The sequence below is a fragment of the Pyricularia grisea genome, assembly GCF_004355905.1.
Source record: "Pyricularia grisea strain NI907 chromosome Unknown Pyricularia_grisea_NI907_Scaffold_4, whole genome shotgun sequence".
NCBI classification, from domain to species: Eukaryota; Fungi; Ascomycota; class Sordariomycetes; order Magnaporthales; family Pyriculariaceae; genus Pyricularia; species Pyricularia grisea.
In genome coordinates, this window is record NW_022156718.1 from 2,362,513 (window position 1) to 2,385,304 (window position 22,792).

Here is a 22,792-nt window from a genome sequence, read left to right on the forward strand (position 1 = left end):
ACCGGATATTTTTTTCGACGGATCGATCGATAAGGTATAAAAATTTTATCGGGTTTAAATTTTAATTGTTTATATATTTGGATTTTTTCGGATTTGGTTTACGTTATAAAATAAATAAAACCGGGTTAATACCCGGTTAAATTAATTTTTTTTTCGGATAAAAATTCGGATTTCGTTTTTTCGAATATAATTCGGTTAAATGTTTAATTTTTTTGGCGATTAAATTTTTTACGCGTTGGTTAATATATTTTATATAATACCGCAAACGGTTTTTTCGGAAATCCGTACGCGTCGGGAAAATTAAAATAACGGTTAAAAAATATAATTTTTTAACGTAATAACGTTAAATTAAATCGATATATTTATCCAATTTTATTCGCGCCGTTAAAATTACGGTTTTTAAATTGGTATATTATCCCGTTTATAAATATTTTCGAACTTTTAATTGAAATTTACGTTCGAAATTGGTAAAAATTATACCGATAGCTTTTAATCCAAATAATACGTATATAATTATTTTTATTTTATTTACCCTAAAAACGTTAATAAAAACCGTTATAATTTTAATCGTTATTAATAAATATTCCAAAATAATTTAATTTTTATTAAAAATTCGAAATTTAGTTAAAATGGTATTAACCGGATTATTTTAACCATTTGACGAAATAAAATATTATTAAATAAATATTTTTATAGTTTGATAAAATTAAAAAATACGCGTAATAGTTAAAATGGTCGAATTTTATTTAATTTGGATATTTTTAATTAATAATCGAAAGTTTTTAAATTTATATTTACCGGTAAATTATTGCAAATTATAAAAAAATTTTATCCGTTTGGGGCTTTAATAAAATAAAACCGCCAAATATTTTAATTAATTTAAAATATTAGGTTAAATAATATTCGAATTATTTAATATATTAATATTATTTATTTAAACGATAATATATTTTGGAAAAATATTTTACGTTTTATTTTCGTCCGTATTATTAATAATTAAATCTTTGTCGTTATAAAAATTAACCAAAAAAACGCGGAAATTTGTTTTAATAATATAAAAATTTTAATATATAACCCCTTTTACAAATTGTAAAGCGTAGGTTATATAAAATAATTGGAAAATTTTTAATTGCATTTATAATTGGGGATTATAAACCCGAAATTCCGCCGCCACGTTATTAACGCGAAAATTGGATATATTATCGGCCATAATAATTAATATTTTACCCTTTAATTTGTATTTTACAATGGTTTGGACCGTTAATTTTACCAATTGTTTTTTCGTTTTATTAACGTTAATTGCAATAAAATTTAAAATAATATAACGGCGTATTTAATTATTATTTACGTAAACGGTTATAATACCCTAAAAAACGTGTTTTAAACCTGGATTAATCCACCCGTTAATAATTAAAAATATTTTCCTTTTTCGGAAAATATTAATTAACGTTTGGGTAATAATATTTTTAATTATTATTTTATATTTTTTGGTAAATATTTATAACGAAAAAACTTTTTATCGGTCGTTTCGGATTTGTACAAACAATTTAAATTCCGAATCGTATATAATATTAAATTTTTTCCGTAACGAAATATAAAATCGGACGTAGGATTTTTCGATTTTATTTTTCGAATATTATTATACGTTTTTAGCCTATACGAATATAAAATATTTTATTAACGTTACGTAAATAAAAAAATAATATATAAAATAAATAAATTTAAATTATAATAAATGGTTATATAAATAATTATATAAATAATTATATTTTTTTAAAAAAAAATAATTTACCAGCCGAAAATTAACGTTAATTAATATAATATTACCGGACGTCGTTTAAATTTCCAATCCTTTTTGGGTATAGGCGATAATATTATAATACCGTATAAAGGTATTTATTCCGTTATATTATTATTAGTTTTTTTTATTAAATTGGGGGTATTTTAATATTTGTATATATTATTTGCAAATAGCGTATAATTCGCCGTTATTTCGGGAAAATTTTTATTAGTAAAATTTCCAAATTTTTACCAATTTGGGTTTTTAAAACGTTTTTAAAATTAAATCGATTTTATTTTTTTTTAAAATCCAGCGGCGAAACCAAAAATTAATAACGAATAAATTAAAAAAATTATTTTATAATTTAAAAATATATAAATAATAAACGTTATTTTTTCCGCCATTTATTATAAATTTAATATAATCCGTAAATTCGTAATTTATAAATAACGTAACGATAAATTCCGTTTTGGTATTTTGGTTAAAATTTAAAAGGAAATTATTTTCGTTCAAATTTACGTTAAATCGACGTTATACGGGCGTTTTTACGTTCGAAATTTTATTATAAAATTCGTTAATAAATTTAATATTTAGGGAAAATAATTTTTTAATTAATTCCCCCAAAAGATTTGTTAATTTATCCATTACAATTATATAATTAAAAATTAAAAAAAAAAAAAAAAAAAAAAAATAACGATCGGTTTATAATATAAAACGTTAAAAAATTTTTATCGATTTAATTCGTTCGTTTGAAATTTAATATAAAGTTTTAAATAATTAATATCGGATTTATTTCGGTTAACCCCTTTTTTTTTAAAATAAAAAAAAAAAAACTTTGGAAAATTAACGAATTTTTTTTTTTTTTTAAATTATCGTTATTATTTGTATAATAAGTTATAATACGAATAAAATAAAAATATCGCGGATAATTACCGGTTTTTAAATAAAAATTTCCAAATATTAAATAAATTTTTATTTATTTAATTTTTATTTTATATTAATTAATCGAAATTAAATTTTTTATTTTTATTAATTGTGCCAAATTTATACCGTTAAACCCGATCGAATAATTAAATTTTCGATTACCCGTTTAATTACGAAAAATACCAAAAATACCACCCCCGGATATAATTTTATCCCAAAATCCAATTATAAAACGAGGTCGAACGAAAAAAATTACGAAAAAAACGACGGAAGGCAAATTATTAATTCGAAAAAATGGCCGTATTAATAACCGAATAATAAAAAAAGGATAACGGACGAAAAATTATATAAAACGATTTAAACCTAAAAATGAATATAAATTATAATGGTTATATTGAATAATTATATATTAATATATTATTTTAATTATTATATTAAAAGATATTTGCCGTTTATAATCCAGTACGGACTTATTAATACCCAAAATTATTTTCCAACGTATAATAAGGGATTTAATAAATACGGTTACGTTTTACATTCGTTTATATATTTAAATTAAGGTTTTAATAGTTTTATAAAAAGCCGGGGAAATGTTTTTAATATAATTATTTACGGTTTCGAATTTGGCTGTTATTTACGTTAAACGGGTTACGGTATTTACTAAAAATATATCCTTTATCCGATTTATTTTACAAATAATAGGGTATAAAATAAAATTTTAATAAATAATATTTACCTATTTTTATATTTATTTACCTATATATTTCCCTATTTATTTAAATTATATTCGTTTTATTTATTTTATTTATTTAAATTGGTTAAAATATATTAATTTATTTAACGCAAAATTATAAATAAAAAAAATTTTTAATTTTAATTTTTTTTACTAATTTTAAAAAAGGTTGGAAAATAAAAACCTTTTTTACCGTTAAAATTATATTATATTAATTTTAATAATTATTATAATTTAATTTTTTATATTTTAATTTTAGAATATAAAAAAATCCCGTAATTATCCATTATAACCGTATTTGGGTATAATTTTATACTATAAGCAAATTTTTTTTTCAAATTTTTTAGGCATTTTATTATAAATAGGCTTTATAACCAGTATTTGTAACCTTTTTATTTCTTTATTTATTATTTCGCCAAAATCGGGTACTTTAACCTAATCGGCGGTAATAAATGGAAATATAACCCATTTTTGGGCATTTTTTTAAATAATTATTCGATAAATTGTTCCAATTAATTTGCTAAATATATTTATATATATTTTATAAAGCGTTTATTTGGTCCAAATGCGGCGTATAGGGGCTTTACGATTAAAAATTTTATATAATTTTTACGCGCGGAATTTGGCGGTATTTATAATATAAATATAATTTACAATTAAAGGTTTAAATACGCTATAATAAATAAAAACGCGTAATAAAATTTCCTTAATAAGGGTAAAAAATTAAATAAACGTAAAATAAACCGTCCTATATTATAATTGTTAAATTTGGTATTATAATTTTTAATTTGGGGAATATTTATTTTATTTTATTTTCGAATATTTGGTATATTTGGTTTATATTATAATTGTAAACCGTAATATTTTTTACCCAATAATATATTTTAATAACCAAATACGTAATTAAAAAATATTAGTACCGATATATAATATAATAAGCGGAATTACGTATTATTTAATATTATTAATTAAAAAAAACAGTAATTATCCTATATAACCATTAATTATTTACCAATTTAGCCATTTTTCTTTGGAAAAACGTTAATATATTACCAAAATAGGTAATTTTGTGGTAAATTTGGCGTATTATTTTACCAATTTTTATAATATTAGTAAACGAAACGCCCTTAAAAAAATTGTAAAAAATTTGGCGGATAAATTTATTTGTTTTATTTTGGTAATTGGCCTATTATAATAATAAAACAGCGACCATTTTTTTTTATTTAAATATTATTTTTTTAACCTTTTTAATGGGGATTTAAAAAAAGGTTTCGAAAACGTTTTCCAAATCGTTAAAATTATTTACGTTTTTCTAATATTCGTTATTAATTGGGGCGGGGGTACGTATTTTTAAACCAAATTTAAATTATAAATTTTTCCAATATTAATTTTAACGTTTTTTAAATAATTAGAAAAAATAATTATTATAATTTTATTATTTTAAATGGTTATATAAAATGGTTATTTATTTTTTAATAATAAATTTTATTTTAAATTTATTTTCCATTTATTTTTGTTTAAATTTAATCGACGTTATATATTTATAACTAACGCGTAATTTCGATTTTTACCGCAATAATATTATATTAAATCGTTTACGCGCGCGGTTTATAAGCAATTTAATTTTATCGCCATTATTTATTTATTTTTTAAATTTTTTATTGCGGTTTCGTAAATTTTGGGCCTTGCGACCGATATTATTATTTATTTTACGTTTGGGTGTTATTTTTGGTTAATTTTTAATTATAATTAAAATTATTGTAAAAAATACAGGTTTTTACCCATATTTACTAACGATATTTATTTTTGTAAATGGTGGTTTTTCCAATATAAAATAGAACCGCGATCGAATTATAAAGTTGTAAAATTTGTAAAAATTTGAAACTTTTCTTATTATAATTAAATTTTAAAATTCGGAAATTTTTTTACAAGCGGTGTTTTTTTAATTGGGTTAATTTTATACCCACCCCGCATTTTATCCAATTAAAAAGGCGTTATTACCTAAAAAAATTTTTACGTTAATTTTAATTAAATTTAACCTTATCCCCCCATAATTTTTTTTTTTTTTTTTGGTAATCGCGCAATAATTTTCGGTTTTTTACCCGATTATTTATCCAACCCCAATTATTACCGATTTAAATCGTTTATTTGGTAACTATTTTTTATAATTATTTTATTATTTAATTTTAATTAATTATAATATTTTCCCTTTTATATTTTATTTCCGCCAAAACGTTTTACAAAACTTTTAAAATAAAAATAATACGTAAATTTTATGCGGGTAAAACGTCCAAAATACCTTTTAAAACCGCGGATAAAAAAGGTATTATTAAAAAACGCAAAAATATACGTTTTAAACCCGGTAATATATTTTTATTTTCCTATTATATATTTAATTTATTTATTTAATTTTATTTTAATTATTATTTTACGGAAAATTTGAAAAATGTAGCGAATTTTCGATTTAATTATCCCCAAAATACCTTTTTAACGTTTGGTCCGAAAAATTGCCCACAAATATTTACCTAATTGTAGGTTTTTTACGTTTATTATCGCGGTTTTGCAAAAAATTATTAAAACGTTTTTTACCAATTTTTTTATTGGTAAATTTTTTTATTTTTTTACGTTATAACCATTTATTATAACCATTTTAATATAAAATAATTTCCAATTTTTACGTTATATACGTTCGCCGTATTATTATCCAAATTAAAAATATAAACTTCGTTAAATTTATTTTTAATATTATAAATAGTTGGACGTACCCGTACGTTAATATATAATTTAAATTTATATTTTACAACGCCATATCCGTTATAAATAGCCCCAAACCCAAAAAAAAAAAACGAACCGCCCGTTTTAATATAAATAAACCTTTTAATTAAAAATTATTATAATTTTTTATTACGCGACGCCCGCGAATAAACGGAAAAATAAATGGTAAAATTTTTATTATTAAATAACGTATTATCCCGGAAAAAATTCCCAAATTTAACCCTAAATTTTCGGTTAAAAACTTATTTTCGGTCCAAAAAAAAAACAAATTAAATATTTCGCCGTTTAAATTATTTAACCTTACCCCCTATATTATTAAAAAAAATTTTAACGATAACGCCAAATCCGACCAAAATAAAAAAAAATTAATTTATTATTATATTTAAAAAAAATAATAATATATTTTATTTTAATTTAATAATTTAATATAATATAAAATAATTATAAAAAATAGTTACAATTTTTTAAAATTTACGTTATTTTATTTAATTAAATATATAAATATTTTATTTTTTCTAATAATTTTTTCGTAAATTTTAAATTTATACAAAGCCCGCGGGTTACCCAATTCGGGCCAAACCCGCGAACCCGCGGGCCCCCATTAACCCGCCAAAAAAACCTATGGGCCTTTACGGGCCCCCATCCCAGTCCCATGGGTTAATAGGCCGGGCCGGGCCCCCAAGCTTTTCGGGCTTTGGCAGGCCTTATACCAAACTTATTAGAGCCCTATTTATACATTATTCATTCGTTATTCAGGTGGGCGCCGATCTCCTGGACCCAATGGCAGTCCCAAAACTTGTTCGGTCTGACTTATTTACCAAGCTGCATCGACAATGTAGTTACAACACAGTCGTACTTGTTATGATGACACACTAAAAAAGGTGCTATAAGATCATCGTAGAACCTATGTTACTTTACTTTGGCCAAGATTATCGCCCATGACTTCCACCTATCAGACTGTCATCAGGCCTGAAGCACGCAGCTAGTGATCTTTCTATTCTTTAGCCTACTAACAGGCTGCCGCTCCCGTATACGCTGCGAGTCTACGACGTGGTTGACAATGCGTGTAGCCACAGCGCGTTGCTATGCAGGCGGTAATGATTACTGGACAACAGTGTGGAAATGTTTTTAGCTGCCACTGTGGTCCGTATGAGAATGCCTTGGCGTCATTGGATGGGTTCCTTTTGGAAGGAGGACAACAGTGGTGCGGGTTTAGTATTTCCGTCGCTATCATGCCAATCGGATATAATCTTTCGCCCGGAGTTTGATACCATAGGGTTACGGGTCCAATATGGCTGAAATTCTCCAAACGATAGAGGAAAAATATTAATGTAAGTGCCGGCGCCCACGATGTGGCCTCCAACGGAAGTATCGGATACAACTTTCTACAGCGCCATTAGTTTCAAACATATCATTTTCGTCCACAAAAGTGCCAAGCCGATATTTTTCTCAAATTCGGTTCTGGAGATCGATAAGAACTAACTTGCAACAAGTCCAAAGGCAATCATTCTCAACCCTCCTGGACACCTGATGTGAATAATCGCCCGGGCTTCTTCCGTTGGCTAGCAACGGTCATCTAACCGTCGTATACCATAGTAGCCTTGATTGAAGCCACCATAAGGTTGGCCGGGTAGAGAAGGGCCTTGTGGGCAGACTAGGGACTATTATTAGTCATTACCACCATGCTGTCCTCTAGAGTAGCCACGCTGCCAAGATTTTGACAAGCCACAAGTGTGATAAGACACCTGGGTGACTGAGTTTACCTCTACCCTTTCACATGGATAGAACCCCTAACATTATCAATAGGCCTGCCGGTCTTTGGCTCTTTTCGCTCTCGTTCGCACCTTTAACATCTACGTTTCAAGCTGAACAACCAAAATCTTATAATGGGACCACACATCTCCACGGCAGAATATCGAAAACGCCCGTCAGGGTTCCACTTGGTCAGTCCTCATTTACCGATACAGATCACATATATGTCGAGCTCGAGGGCAAGGGCCGGTACCGGTAGCGATGACTTGTTGCCCGTGCTGAGGGCTATAGAAAGGTCAACTAGCTCGACCGTATACTTGAGTGACATTGCGATTGTGAAAAAGTCATGGTTATGGTACAGTCTGAACAAGTGCTTTGTTCGTGACAGAAACCATTGACAGAAACCATTGGCGGCCCCGGTCGTGGACGCCGCCAAGGGTGCCACTGGCCCACTGCCAACCCAGCTGGATACACCAAGTAAAACTCTAGCCCATAGTCTCAGCCTTTTCCTTCAACCCGCGACCCCACTCGATAAAGCCTCTCTGGATGCCACTGGCATTGGTCAACCAAACAATCCTCGCAATGACACCACCAAAGGTCTCCCAGGTCGTGTACACAGTGCCGCCTTCACCGTCGTCAACAAACTCCTGAATCCTCTCACAGTGCAGCCCAAACATGCAGTACGTCCACCCGACCCGGAACCCTTTCCTCCCGTCGGTCAGGGCCTCGCAGGCCGTAACGTCCATCGACTGCACGCGCGGACTCGACGTCGTCGTGTGGTCCATAAAGATCGACATGTCGAACTGCGCACCGTTGGAGAGGTAGTCGGGTCCCGTCAGCTCGGCGGGGATGCCGGCTGCTGCGGAAGAAGAAGCGTCATCTCCAGCGGGCGAGGAGGTGATGGTGATTTTCCGGACCCAGTTGTTCCAGGCATGTGGGGACGCGTAGCCCGGCGCGTGGAGCACGATGCCCAGGCAGGTCTGGGGCGGCGCGGCGATGCGCACGCTGCTGGCTATGGTGCAGTAGCCGTGGTCGCCGAACTTGGGTGTGGGGACCGGCTGGTCCAACCACCGCGTTGGCTCGGCGTCGTCTGGTGAGATGGCCGGCCGGGGAACTGTGGCGGTAATGTTTGCCATTCCTTCTTACTTTCAAATTGGAATCGTGCTGTTTTTTGCGGGGACTTTCCAAGGGTGATGCAATTGTCGCTAGTTTTGCTGTTGAGCTCTGCAAATCGCTTGGATAGTGTTTCGGTCCGTCGATGGGTGACAAGCCAAGTCACGGTCCCTTGCAGTAGTACCGGAACACTTGTTTAGCAGATCGTTGACGTATGTACGTACGCGTGGCGCCACCCCGGAGGTAACAAAAAGTTCTACCCCACCTGGACCAGAGTTTCTATATCACGTGATCCACCTGGTCATAAGCTCGTCTGTTGTCTAAACTTTAATTTCCTGTTGTGATGAAGAAAGGCAGGCTGCAGCATCCGAAAAAGACGAAGGCTGAATCATCAATCTGTGCTTACTTTTTGGCATCCAAACAAAGCTTACTATGTACGGCAGGGAAAACCGCAAGCTGCAACGCTGGCAATCGAGTGTTTACTGGCCTGACTAAAGCTCTGTCGAACAAATCCCGACAGCAGCGATGGCTCCCGCCTGTTGAAATAATCGTGTTGTTCACTGAGGGCACCAAACGCACATGGCAGACTTGTACCAGCAGCTGATTAAGCTCTGGCTCAAAGTCAGACTAGGTCTAAAAAGTTTTAGTCTTAAATGAACTATCTCGCCTAACCCTTGATTCCTACACAGTACATCGACCTACTGGTAGCTCCCGAAGGCCCTTGCTTTGCTTTTTCACAAACCTACATACCTAGGCAGGTAACCGAGCATTCTATTATTTCTAGCCATTATCTGCTTAGAGTAGTCTAGTATTTCGACACTTTTTCTTTTCAGTAAAAAGTGACCCCTTCCGAGCTTTGACATCATGCATGGCTACTAGTCACCGCATGAGCCGGATAAGTGCGCACAACAGAACCAAGCTCGTTTAATGCTTAAAGGGAACTCGGGCCGTCAATGGTAATTGTAATTGTAGGTGCTGCTTAAGAGCACGGACAACTGCCTCTAATCATGGCGCAAGCCAATACTGCAGGCCATCGCAAAACCCGGAAACATCACTTTTGCATCCGAACTCAGACTTGCCCGCGGTATCCGAATGTGCTTGTCCAAGTATCTACTGCAAGTTTCAACCAATATGCGAATGGAAGCAGCATCCAAATTCGAGTACTGCTTCCTTTCAGCTCCGTACAGCAAGTGGTCTGTGAAGAAACCGAATCACGTAGCCAGAGCGCTTTTCCACACTTTCCACTCCAAGAGCAACAGTGGAAACTTTTCCATTGGACTTGATGTCCAAGTTAGTCTGGTACCGGACTTACGTCTCCGATTGCTAAGCTGGAATATGATTTTCATTGGTCGTAGGCCGAGAGCTTATGGAATAAATCTCCAAAAATAAGCCGGACTGCAGAGATTTCCTTTGTTGCTAGTACAGGTATGTGGCCTGGCCTTACAAGTGGATAAGGAGTAATGATTTGCTGTCCCCATTCCAAGCGCTACGATAATACAACTTTCCCTATCTTGGTGCAATTGCCTGCAATGCAGCTCTCATCAATGAACAGACTTGAAGTGGAGATGCATGAAAGAGATATATGGATTGATAGACAGGAGTGATCTTCTTTTATGCGCGCAAGTCATGAGGTCTTATTTGTAAGGCACTTGGTATATTTGAGAGAAGTGCCTTAAAAAGAAGCGCATCAAAATATCTTATTCCCCTATTTGCCGCTACCCTGGCACCATGGTCGATCCTAACCAGAATACCATGTTGAGCTCCTTACTCAGATCCAGGGGCCCCTTGGGGTAATATGGTAGGATGTTCGGAAGACACGTTAATCCCGCCACAACACGTGTGTGACTGACTTCATCCTGGTGGCATTGCCAGCCGGGCATCCCGAGTATTAGCCAAAAGGCAGGGTGTCGAGTAATACCCCGCCGCTGCCACTTGTGTGTTCAAATGACCAATACAAATCTGTGGCGTAAGTGAAGGGCTTCGTTGATTCAAACTCTCTTGCTTATTATTTCTACGGCTTGATAATTGACCCGTCAAATTTTCTCTTTAATGTTTATCACTTAAAATAAACTAAACAATCTAGGAAGATTGAGAAAAACTCAACATCACCAATCAAATTCGACAAGAATGTGCCCGATTGCTGTCAGCATCTTTCTGGTCACACTTACTATAGCCTTCATTCCTTTGCCCTCCGTTCCAGGGCATTGTCGCTGCGATGCGGAGATGAAACACAAAACACGTCCAAAGGCTAAGCCACCAGTTTGCCTCTTGTCTAGGTATCGGCATATTTGCAGCCGCACTGATGTGAAATTTGGCGCAAATGTTCAAAAGATTGTCCAAAATTCAGGCTGAAGCCTTGGTGCAGGTGGGTAATAGTCAAAAGATGAAGAGATAGCATCTTTTTCATTGTGCTGATCTAAGAGTTAGGCCGAGGAACTGGTCTTTGCGTGGCCTAATTTGCCTGGGTTGGAGGGTTGCATGTAAATATATCCGTATTGCAGGGCAGTCACTGTGGAATGACTGTTCGTAGCGAACTGTAGGTTCATGATACTTGGGCCAAATAGCCAGTTCCTTTGTCAACTAAATACTGAAAGCGCTGTATATTTCAACTGCATATTGTCCAAGTCCCACGAACTCATCCAATATTACTCCTAATATACCAGAGGCTTTACAATTTGTGCATTTCGCATGTCATATATCTGAATACTGGATCTACCGTACACAGAAGACTGAGAGACCACACATTGATGCAATAGGCGGAAACCTGGTCCGTGATGTTCATCCAACAACTGTGTGGTGCGGGCCAAGTGCAACTATTAACAGTATTTGAATACGCACTTCCAGTGTTTTGCTATCGATCCGCACGACTAACTTCCTTGCACTACAGTCCAACTCATGGTAAGTATTATTTTAAGTTAGCATGGTTAGCCATAGTAGCGTCAATGCGTGCCAGATTCGTCATGCCATTCACCGGTATACAAGAAATTGTTCCTTTTTCTTTTCTTTTTTTCTTCCTTTATTGATCAATACTTTTCTTCCATTTCTTATCATCCGATTTTGACTTCTCAAGCATTGCTTCCTGCCTTTCTTTCCTTGATAGTTTAGTGCATTTCCTACTGCTATGTGCTTTTTAGTCATTGATTATCCCTGTCGGTCGAAATGTAATCCGCCAAGAGCCTCCAACTGGCTACCTTCTTACCCATTGACATGACGGCATCGGCCCTATCTGTCGATGTCACCAACGAGTCCCGAGTTGTGGCCCCTTTTGATTCTGCCTACTGCCAACCTACGTCCACGTCAGCGGTGACCAGATCAAAGGACCAGGGGGTTGTCCTGGTTGAGCGGGAAGTCATAATTGCGCTGAAGCAAAAGTGGACTAAATGTATCGAAAAGTGTTGCAATCCTGGCAAATGTGGTTCTCAAGTCCAAGCCAACTGCTCGAGCCCTCAAGACGCGTGGCTTTTAGTAACTCTTTGCCAGACAACCAAAATAGGTCAGTTTGTTACAATGGGTCAGCGTTTACAAAGGGCTCCGGCGAATGGCAATCTGTAAAAGGGGTGGAAAACGAGAAAAGGAGACGTTTGGCGATGGGAGTTTCGATTCGTGGGATTTGTAGGCAGTGTTTGGGATAAAGCAAAGAAACTGGCAATAAAATGCATGTTTTTCCGCCCCTCGCTTTGTCTTGGTAATGCTTTCTGTCATTCGCTGCAATAAAGGTTCTCACAGCCAAGCATCCTCCATTTCTACGTCGCCATCCTCGTCCACACAGTAGCCAGACACTTGATGACCCTGGTACTCCTGCTGATCCAACAATCCAGCATCCATGTCTTGCCCGCCACGAGGTGCTGGTTCTTGTTGCTGAGGTTGTTGCTGCTGCCTGGGCTGCTCCCACTGCTGCTCCAACAACATGAGCTTGTGTCTCATGAGCATCACACCCAGCGACTGCTCCCGCCGGCGCTCTACCACGGCCGTCCCCGGCTCCACCATCTCGAGCTTCGGCGGCTCGAACTGCGGCCGCTCCCTCGCCTGCGCCAAGAACGCCACTCGGGCCAGCTGCAGGTACAGACCCGGGTTGGTGTATCGCCCGGCGAGGTAGGGGAGCAAGGTCGCGTGCGCCACAATCACCTCGTCCGAATACGTGGCCAGCTCCTCGATCGTCTCGGGCATGGCCGTGGCGCCCGTGCTGTCGTCTGTGCCGCCGTCGCTGCCCTCGTCGCTGCTGGTGTTTCCATCGCTGCCGCCGCCGTCCATGTCGACGTCGCGGGCGATGACCAGTTGGAATTGGGCTTGGGCTGCGGTGATGCTGGCGGCCGCGGCGGTGGCCAAGAGGGAGGCGAAGTCTGGAGAGGGTTCCGAGCTGTTGTGCTGTGGGGATGATAGTATGCGAGGGTCGATAGCCCCGGCTTGATCTGGCCTATCCCAGGTCTTTTTTGCCCTCCGTTGTGAGCTTTGAGGGCCTGACTGCTGGCCAGTGCTGTTGTTGGTAGTCGGGCTTTGAGTGTTGAACGACATTTTGGAGGATGTGTGATGTTATTCGACTGCGGTGTGCAATGTCTGGGAGTTAAATGTGAACTTGGTCGCCTTTAAGTATTTTATATATATTCGGCTGTATTTAGTTCAAAGCTACCTTCCCCTTGGAAAGGCTTTTGTGTTGGTAGAGATGATTAGAACTGGCAAGTATAATAGGTGAAAAGAATGCTTCCCATCACTCCTCCCCAAAACAGTTTGTAGGGGGAAAGATCACTTATATATCAAAGAATTAGTTGTCAGGTGCAAGGAGTATGTCAGTGGTGCTCGACGTGCATGTGCATGAGTGCATTTCCGGTGTATAAGCTTTCAAAATATTCATATTATTCTTCATAAGGTTAACACGCCAGCCATTAAGACAGTATGCAGCACCATCAATTTATCGAGGTGTCCTGAAAGGCGATGGAGTGCAAGAAAACTTACCTTTAAGATACAAGTTCGCTCGCACGGGACTGACAGCTATCGCGGCCAATATAATTACAACTGTTCCTCAGTTGGAGTTGTGCTTGCACATTTTTTGGATTGAGCACATGCAAATTGAAGTCAATAAAACTTCATTAATTTTGATAAATGGTAAACCTTAGCAAGACTTGGTGATGCTTTCAATTTGACTTGTTATGTTCCTGTGTTTTGCCTCTTGGCCATTTTCACCGTACCAACTGCCTGAGGTAAAATGCAGAGCAAGTACCATCGAGATCGCTAAAGCATCAATTTCTGAGAAATAACAGGCCTTGGATAGAGCATTTGTCGTCTAGCGCCCTGCATCACAAGCCTTTTGATGATGACCTGAATAATATATTTATTATTACAAGCGTTGTCAGGTCAACTGACTTTTTCTGCGCTGTCTCTGCCTACATTACAAAAAGAAATGAGAAAGTTAAAAGCCAACCAGCACTCGCACTGTAAAAAATCACAAGCCAAACATTCTAAACCCTCCCAAGCCTGGCAACTGGGTGATAGGCAAATTCCCCACTGGACCGAATCCGGCCCTCTGACCACCAAATAATCCGAAGCCTGGAGTTCCTCCAATGCCAAACCCTCCACGATCGTCTCTGCCACCCATCGAGGTCCAAGACTGCCAAGCGTCGTTCATGTTGATATTAATCCTCTCCCGTCTGGGATCACCCCTTGCGTTTTCCTCCTCGTTGCCACTGTTGTTGTTGCTATTGCTGTTGCTATTGTACCTCCTGTAGTCCCGACTGTCGTTCTGGCGGTGGAACGAGTGTCTGGCGTACGAGTTCCTCCGGTCCGCCCCGGACGGCCGTCGTTGGTACTGTTCCTGCCTGGGCGGGCTCTGCCGGCGCGGAATCTCCTCCTCAAAGTCCTCCTCCTCCTCTCGCCTCCTCCTGCGCTCCTCCTCCTCGGCCCACTCGCGCCTGCGTCTCTCCTCTTCTTCTTGAATCTCCTTTTGCCGCCGCTCCTGCGCCAGCCTCTCGCGCTCGCGCTTGCGCTGTGCCTGCTCCTCCTCCCACTCTTCCTCTCGTCTCTGTTTTTCTTGGAGCCGGCGCTGGCGCAGCTCCTCGCTGGACTCGCCGTTCTCCTCGGTCGGGAGAGGGGGCGGCGCCTCCGAGGCGGCGTAATCGAGCGGGTCAAAGGCGCCGTAGCTGGACTGCGCCGTCGTGCTGAAGCGCGCGTCGGCCTTGCTGAAGTTGTTGGAGTACTGAGTCGACGTCTTGGGGGCCAGCCTGCTGGAGGAGGCGGCGGGCACGGGGCTGGTTGGGTTGACGTCTACGTAGTCGTCGTCCATCTTGTCCTGATCCTTCGTCTTTGGGTTGCTTTTGGCTTTTGGGCCGTCTTTGGTTGATTTTTCGTTTGTTCTTTGGCTTTCATTCGATTTTGGCGGTGGTGGGCTGCGTTTGTTGAGGTTCAGAGGAGGTGGGAAGGCGCTTTTGCCAGAGCGTGGGTTGGTACTGCTGGCGCGGTCCATGTTTGGGGTAAAAGAGGGAGCAGCTTAAACGAGTGGTCCTTGTGCGGATAATTCCGAGTTTACTGGGATGAGCTGTGTGTGGCACACTCGACGTCGGGGTTCTTGTGGATCAAACTACTTGCTTGATCGGACTTTAAGGGAGGGATGATGAGCGGTGCAGGACTTGACTTCTATATATAAAAGCTCTGAGGGAATAAATTGGAGATTCTATTCCTTGGAAGCTGTCTAGCTAGAGGTGATCCACATGCGAGCCCTTATTAATGATAATTTTCTATGTTTGCAGATAGCACCTACACACTTGTAAATGGCCGTGGACAATTGGATCACCCTACAGTTTTTTGCAAGACAAAAACTCTGAGCGATGTTGGTCCATTCAACGGTTATCTTGGGCGAAAACAAAAATCAAAGTGGGGCGAATCATAAGTTGCGGCGGTTTCAAGAGCGTCCAACATTCGATTGGCGCTGAAGAACATACGATGACAAGCCTCGACCCCAGCCGGCACGGACTTGAGCAGGGGTCTCATTCATGGGCACCCTTATTGCGACGTCAAAACCAGCCCATTCGGGATGATCAGGTCAATAGTTTGGTTCCAGGTCTCGGGAGTTTTGCCGGATGATTTTGTTGTGGGACATTGTTTCATCATGCGGATTCAGGGTAGAAGGAGAGAGGCAAGTCCCGGATAAGAATTGACGGAAACTAACGTCAGCGTTGGTGGTTAGAACGTGACATTTTGTAAACGTACAGACAGCACTTGGTTGTAGTATTTCTGTCATGTTGTAATGGTAGCATTGTCCCTTCTCCCGAAGTTCTCCGTCAAGAGCATGCATCATGTTGGCAATTTCTTCGATATTTCACATTGGAAATTCAAAAATCGCTGCTCAATGCGGCAAGCAGCATCGAACACATATACACTACCTAGGTACCTATGCTTAGTATGCGCTTAACCATCATATTAGGCATCACAGTAGGAACTGTTCACACCATTGGGACAATTGCCATCCGCCTCATTACGCATACCTCGAACTCCCACCACAGGTCAAAAATTACCCAAACACGAGGTAGCTATAGGCCATGGCATTCATCTTCCAATCATCTTCACGCGCGTGTAAATGGTAGACCTGTTGTCCTCATTAGCCATTCCGTAGGTAGGTATGTCCATATCCATCCAAAACGCAACTTGCACACACACCCGCCAGGGCCTGATCAGGGCTCATGTGACACAGCCGAACGCACAATCATATTATTGATGTACTCCGTACGCTCAGCCACAACCCTGGCGACGTGTTAAGCTCTTTGTCCCACCAGGGCTGTCAATCGCATGCCACCGAATATTCAGACCCTGCTTTGCATCCGGTCGTTGAGTCATAAATTTCCGTCGGGCTTGAGCATAGCAGCAGCATTGGACTAGCAATCCGTAAGCTGCAGTGGCGGCACTGTCCATATGCTCGTCACGCCCACCCTCCACGCATGTCCTGGTTCACCGTTTCAGTGACGGTCAACATGCTCGACACAGGCTTCCGATCTCCCGATGATCGGAAAGTTTTTAGGGCGGCCATATCGAACCAACCAATCAACCTGGGCATCATAGGTGCCTTCGTCATCCTCCTCCATCATGGACGGGATAGAAGCCGTCGTCTTCCTCCATTTACCCGAAGTCTGAGTCTTTTGATCGCCAATTGCACATCAAAAAACGAGCAAGGCTATAATTGGTTGATACACATCTCCGGTGGGTGTTAAAAAGTAAAGCTGCCAAGTCTATAAGGGTCCCTTTTCCCTCGATCGCTAGCGTAACGACGCAATGCAGCATTGCAGTCTTGGTGGCCCAGTTGGGTCACTGTGCATTAGTCCATTTCTTGGCGACTTGTCGACATGGCTGCGCTTTGCTGCTTCGGGTAAAGTCTGTAATTGTGCTTTCGTCGAGGTAGGTGCGGAGGTAGCTCCGTCATCATATTTGCTTTTTTTTCTTTTCGCTTGTAGCCGACGGAAGGCTACTCTGGGCTCATCCAGTTAGGTTCATCCGCACGCAATCCTACCCACTTATCCATACTTTGCCTACCTACCCTTGCTACCATGAGGCGAGATATTACCCCGTAGCTGTGGCACTAGCCTGGAGCTTGACACATACGGAGTACCACTGATTAAAGTAATGTTCCAAGATCCCGCCATTTCTAAATGCCATTGGAGTCGATTGCATCCAGCCTGTGCTCTAGGGAGTTGACCTCCTTGTCTCCTTTCAAATCATAGTATCATTTTGACTTTATTTTGCAGTTTGCTTTTTGCTTGGCCGGACGAAAGTCTCCGCCCTCCGCTTCCGTGGACCAGTCATCAGTTGTCAGCTGTGGTAAGCGAGACAGCAGAAGAAATCAGTTTGTGTGGAGGAAACACCAAGGCGCACAACCTACCTTATCGCGCCCACATCACACCATCAAACAAACACTTTGACGTACAGTACTCAGGTTCCCTCTGGTCTCTTACGTCTGTATCCTTATTGGTGGGCCGGGACTCCTCGGCTTGCTCTATTGGTGATCTTTGGCGATGTACTCCGTAAATAGTGGCAAGTTTGTGAGAGAGCGTTGCAGAATTGCATGTAGCCACTTGACAAAATAGGCAATTCTTCGATCAGCGGTGTATGAAAAGTTGCATCAAAAACTCCAAAAAAGCAAACGAATTGCCATGGTGAATCCCAAAGTGATCACTGCCAGGACCATCTAGACTTTGTGGCCTGCATACAGAATGCAGTTTGAAACTGTTTGCCCAGCATTCGCTTATTGAATTTGGCATGCTGTCGATCATTTCAATGCACTCGTCCTCATGCGCCCAGAACAGTAACTACCAACTCAACTACGTCAAAATGCAGGGGCATTTTCGCACAACTGTGCAGAGAAACCTTGTAAAAAGTCGCTCGCACTTCCCGCCAATGAATCGACGAAAAACAATCTTATACCGTTGCGGTTATTATCAGTGTATGGGAGAAGAGGGTTGTGCAAGTGACATGCCTAATACTACGTAGACCCATGAGATGAATTACGCCATGGAGCCTGCGGCAAAACCTGGACTTCCGCTGCTAGTATAATCTAACTTTTCTAGCTCAGGTAGGTGAGCAAATACGGATATGTAAGTATATACCTTACTATTAGCCTGCATCTGTATTGGTGGACAGCGCGCAGGCAATACAGGGCAGGGATGAGGCTTGCACGCCAGTTATACTATGCCCCTAATTGGTCAGGTCACTTAATTTCAGCGTCCTTCCAAATACTCCATCCGGAATTTGATGTACGGACCGTCCCGGGCGTCAATTGCCTCAAGTGGCTTGCTACGGGCCAAATCCGTACTGGAGAAGACTCGCGTCGGAATTGCAAACTCCAGATTTGGGCCGCGATCAGCAACACAGTTGCTTTTGAATCTCACCCTCAAAGAAGCGGTGAGTATAACGTTGCGTACCCCCTGTTCGGCACCCCCCCTGTTCGGCACCCTGAAAATCTAACAACGAAATGCCTACTTTTATAAGCTGATTTAAATATAAAATTATCAACGGACAAAAATACAATCGTTTTCACGCTTCTCCGGTTCATTAACCTCTTCTTCATCAGCTAAAGGTTCCAAATTTTCTATATCCTTTTCCTGCAATCCAATAATGTTCTGTTTGTTAACCAAAAGCTCGTTTGGATCCGGAACCACCCTCCTCCTTTTAACCGGCCGTATTGCCTCCAGTTGTGCTTCCAATAAGCTGATTTTTTGCTGGGCGCTAGCCAAAAGGGTATCTTTAGCTTCGAAGCTTTTTTGGACTTTTGCAAATAAAAGACGTGAAGTAGCGTTGGTTTTGTTGGATTGGGAAAGTTTTTGCAGTTGAAATCGGACATCTCGGGTCGTTTTAGGGGTTTTCCAAATAAGTAAAGACGGATCGTTAATTTTTTGGGCTGGGCTTTCCGGTGTTTTATCCCTTTGCAAACCGTTGTTTTTATCTTTTATAACGTTGGCATTGCTATTTTCTAACAAAAAAGGGCTTAAAAGTGGTTTAACCAAGTTTACCGGCCATAACCCCGTTGTACGCCAACCAGATTGAATGGTTTTTGCTATAAATGCTTTTAATCTGGCTTTTCGATAACAAAGTAGGAAATTTCGTTTTCCAATAATTGTTGAACAGCAAAATTGGCTAACAAATCCAAGTTGACGTCGATAAGCTTCTTTTAACGGCCCAAAAACCGATAAATCCAATGGTTAGAGAACGTGTGACGAATGAGGGGGTAAATATAGGAGTTGAATATTGTTTTGCAAGCAAAGAAGCATAAATTCGTCCGTTATATGTGATCCATGGCCATCCAAAACTAATAACCGCTTTTCAGGGGTTAAAGGTTGGGTATACGGAATAAACACTTTTTTTAACCATTCGATAGCCGTTTCGTTATTTGTCCACCCGTTTTCGGTTGCGTGAAATTTCCAATTATCGAAAAGGCTTAAATCCGTCGGAAACCATTGTTGTTGTACGTTTTTTCCCTTAAATATAACAAGGGGAGGGAGGGCAACGCCCGTAGCCGATATACATTCGATTATAGTCGTCCAACCCCGCGTTCCGGGCTCTTTCCGTTGCAACGGCCGGATCCCGTTAAGCCCTAATACCAGGCCGTTAGATCCTTTACCTTCCATTATACCGGTTTCGTCCATATTCCAACGGTTTTCCGGTTTAATAGCGTTAATAACCGGGTTCGTAATATAAAGCCACCAAGATTTAATTACCTCCGTAGTAGCGCCATTAACCCGGGCGTTATCTATTCGACGGGGCCTTTGGGTCTTAAGGATTGGATAACGAGCCAAAAAACGAGTTATCCAACGTTTTCCAAGGCCTTTTGTCTCTCCGGCGGCTTGAAGAATTCGTTCGGCAAAAAAGCGTAATTCTTGATGCGTTGGCGGAAGCCCTAAAGCTGTTTGGGTAAGTACCCAATCAGCCAAATGCTTTTCCTGTTCCGTAGAAAGCCTTTGAAAAGGGCTTTGTGCTTTTTTATAAGCTTGAGAACCTTTAAGTCGACTTTGAAGTGTAGACCTAGGTATTCCCCATTTTCGGGAGGTTTTTGCAATTGGATTGCCATTATTGACGTCGTTAATTGCAGATATAAGCTGTTTTTCAGTATATTGCTTCATTGGAAAATGGAGAATCAAGATTAGAAAAAAGTAAATCCAAAAGTGAAAGATTCATCGAGATATTTATAATAGAAGTTGGAGGATAAAAATAAAAGTGTTGTTATTTTTGGGTGCCGAACAGGGGGGGTGCCGAACAGGGGGTACGCAACGTTACGCACAAGACGCAGAAGGTAGAGTTTTGGGCAATGATTGATATACTCGATTGCTTTTGTGAGATAATTGGTTCAGGTGAGTTCTCAGGTCTTCGGCTGTCGGCTTGGCTCGTTACTAAGCCGGGCTACTCGGGCCATTCCGTATCCCTGATCCTATTCAGGCCCTGGCCCAACAAAACAAAAAGAAAATTAAAATCTTTTCCGCAAGAAGCGGTGGCGACAAACTTTAGGAATCAGGATAATGCTAGGCGAATTAAGAGCAGCCTGGGAGCTTTGATGCTGCATACCTACCTAGGTGTTTGTCGGCTATGAGGTTCGACCAATCAAAGATGCTTGACTTCAAGTCCAGAGCGATGAAGATGTTACTGGCCTCAGAAACTGCAAGTCAAGTCACTTTATCCCAGTGGACACTGAGATGAACAGGCCATAGGCTATGCTTCAAAGGGAGAAAACTGGCTATATAAAGGAGCCCATATCCCCATGTTGAACAGGAAGAAAAGGGAATCAGCATCATCACCTATCTTCACATCCTCATACAAACCTTGAGCTTCTTCGCCTCTGCACCCTACTCCAATACTCACAGCCAACTCCCTACATGTAAGGATCCTTTCCCTTGGAACAAAATCTTCACAGAAGCTAACTTTGAACATAGTAAAAACACCATCAAAATGTCATCAGTCTGGCTCAACGAGAAATCAAAGACCGTCGAGGGTCACACAAACACCGCCACTCTTTACTTCAAGGGCGAGAAGATAGTTGGCCCCTTCTCCTGCCACGACAACACGGTCGACATCCAGACCGCCCTCCGCCAGGTCGACGACCGCATGGAGCTGCGACTGGCGAGGAAGGACAAGACGGTCGAGGGCCACACGCGCGCCTTCAACATCAAGCACAACGGCAAGGAAATCCTGTCCAACCACTCTTGCCACGATAACATGGAAAGCTTGGTCAACTCTATCAACACCATCTGGAAGATTATGCCTCCCTCCTCGTGAGGCGCTTCAAATGTCTTCTGGAAAGGGAGGAGGATAAAAATAGAAATCATGCCACTTCTTGTTCTCGGAGGGGCTAGATTGTGAGAGGTGTTCAACACTACCTACTTTTACAAGATAGCAGACCTCACACGACTTTATGCAGATATGACCAAAATTGGAGGAGTCACATTCGTTTATAGCTAGGTCATGCAGATAGGTGTAATTATGTAAAGCCATCACTTTTGTGGTTTTCTGACCCCCGTCCCTGTTCAGTTGCCTTTGAATTAGCAACCTATGAGTACCTATTCAAAACCGTAACTCCTTCCAATTCACTCTCCATGATCACCTCCTGTCTCTCAGCTCAGAGAGTGTCAAGTCTCTGACAGAAACGCTTCTTCCGCTGTGATTAGAGCACTTCTTCATGGACCTTTAACTGCAGGGGCAATGGCTGCTGCTGTCTGTTTTGATAAAAGAGTGCCACCCATATATATATTCACACCAATACTTTATTGCTACGTTGTCCAGTTGAGGAACTTGAGCGCGATCTCTTTTATATCCCCCTCACCAAACATCTCGAGAGTCTGGTTGCGACTATCCTTCCTACTTTGGATGATGCATGGGAGTCTATGTGCAAAGGACGGGATGGAAATCAGCTTTGGTAGCCAAAGATTACAAGAGCGTTAGCTTATTGCGTTAAATTGAATTTCGGAACCAAAGCCATTTTGGAAAAAATAGGGATGGCGCCTTTCAACCTCTTTTGAGAGCTAGTTGGACACGTTTTGGCTGCAAAATTTCATTAGGACGATAATAGCCAGGACAAAAGCGCGTTACTTCTTCAGCTCTCTACGTGGATTCAGGGGCCTAAAATGGGTCAAGTCAACTACATCCACCTCCATGTTATCCAATTCGACGAAATCCATTACATCGATTTCCATTAATAGCACCCGTTTGGTTTCGACTACCTTTACCTGTCAGGCAATAATAACCTGCTCAGCAAT

At 39.8% G+C, this 22,792-nt stretch overlaps 4 protein-coding genes across 4 annotated transcripts; 1 reads left to right on the forward strand and 3 right to left on the reverse strand.

Annotated features, from left to right (window-relative positions):
- Window positions 1-8,449: 8,449 nt before the first annotated feature.
- PgNI_07402 (uncharacterized protein) lies at window positions 8,450-9,100 on the reverse strand (the record flags this gene model as incomplete). The annotated part of the gene is made up of 1 exon (XM_031127415.1): window positions 8,450-9,100. The coding sequence occupies one exon, from the start codon at window positions 9,098-9,100 to the stop codon at window positions 8,450-8,452; it is 651 nt and encodes a 216-aa protein (XP_030981026.1).
- Window positions 9,101-12,797: 3,697 nt separating this feature from the next.
- On the reverse strand, window positions 12,798-13,589 carry PgNI_07403 (uncharacterized protein; the record flags this gene model as incomplete). Its single annotated transcript, XM_031127416.1, has 1 exon — window positions 12,798-13,589. The coding sequence occupies one exon, from the start codon at window positions 13,587-13,589 to the stop codon at window positions 12,798-12,800; it is 792 nt and encodes a 263-aa protein (XP_030981590.1).
- Window positions 13,590-14,514: 925 nt separating this feature from the next.
- Window positions 14,515-15,531, reverse strand: PgNI_07404 (uncharacterized protein; the record flags this gene model as incomplete). Its single annotated transcript, XM_031127417.1, has 1 exon — window positions 14,515-15,531. The coding sequence occupies one exon, from the start codon at window positions 15,529-15,531 to the stop codon at window positions 14,515-14,517; it is 1,017 nt and encodes a 338-aa protein (XP_030980586.1).
- A 5,957-nt stretch (window positions 15,532-21,488) lies between these two features.
- On the forward strand, window positions 21,489-21,815 carry PgNI_07405 (uncharacterized protein; the record flags this gene model as incomplete). Its single annotated transcript, XM_031127418.1, has 1 exon — window positions 21,489-21,815. One exon carries the CDS (start codon window positions 21,489-21,491, stop codon window positions 21,813-21,815), a length of 327 nt encoding a protein of 108 aa, XP_030980587.1.
- Between the last annotated feature and the right edge of the window lie 977 nt (window positions 21,816-22,792).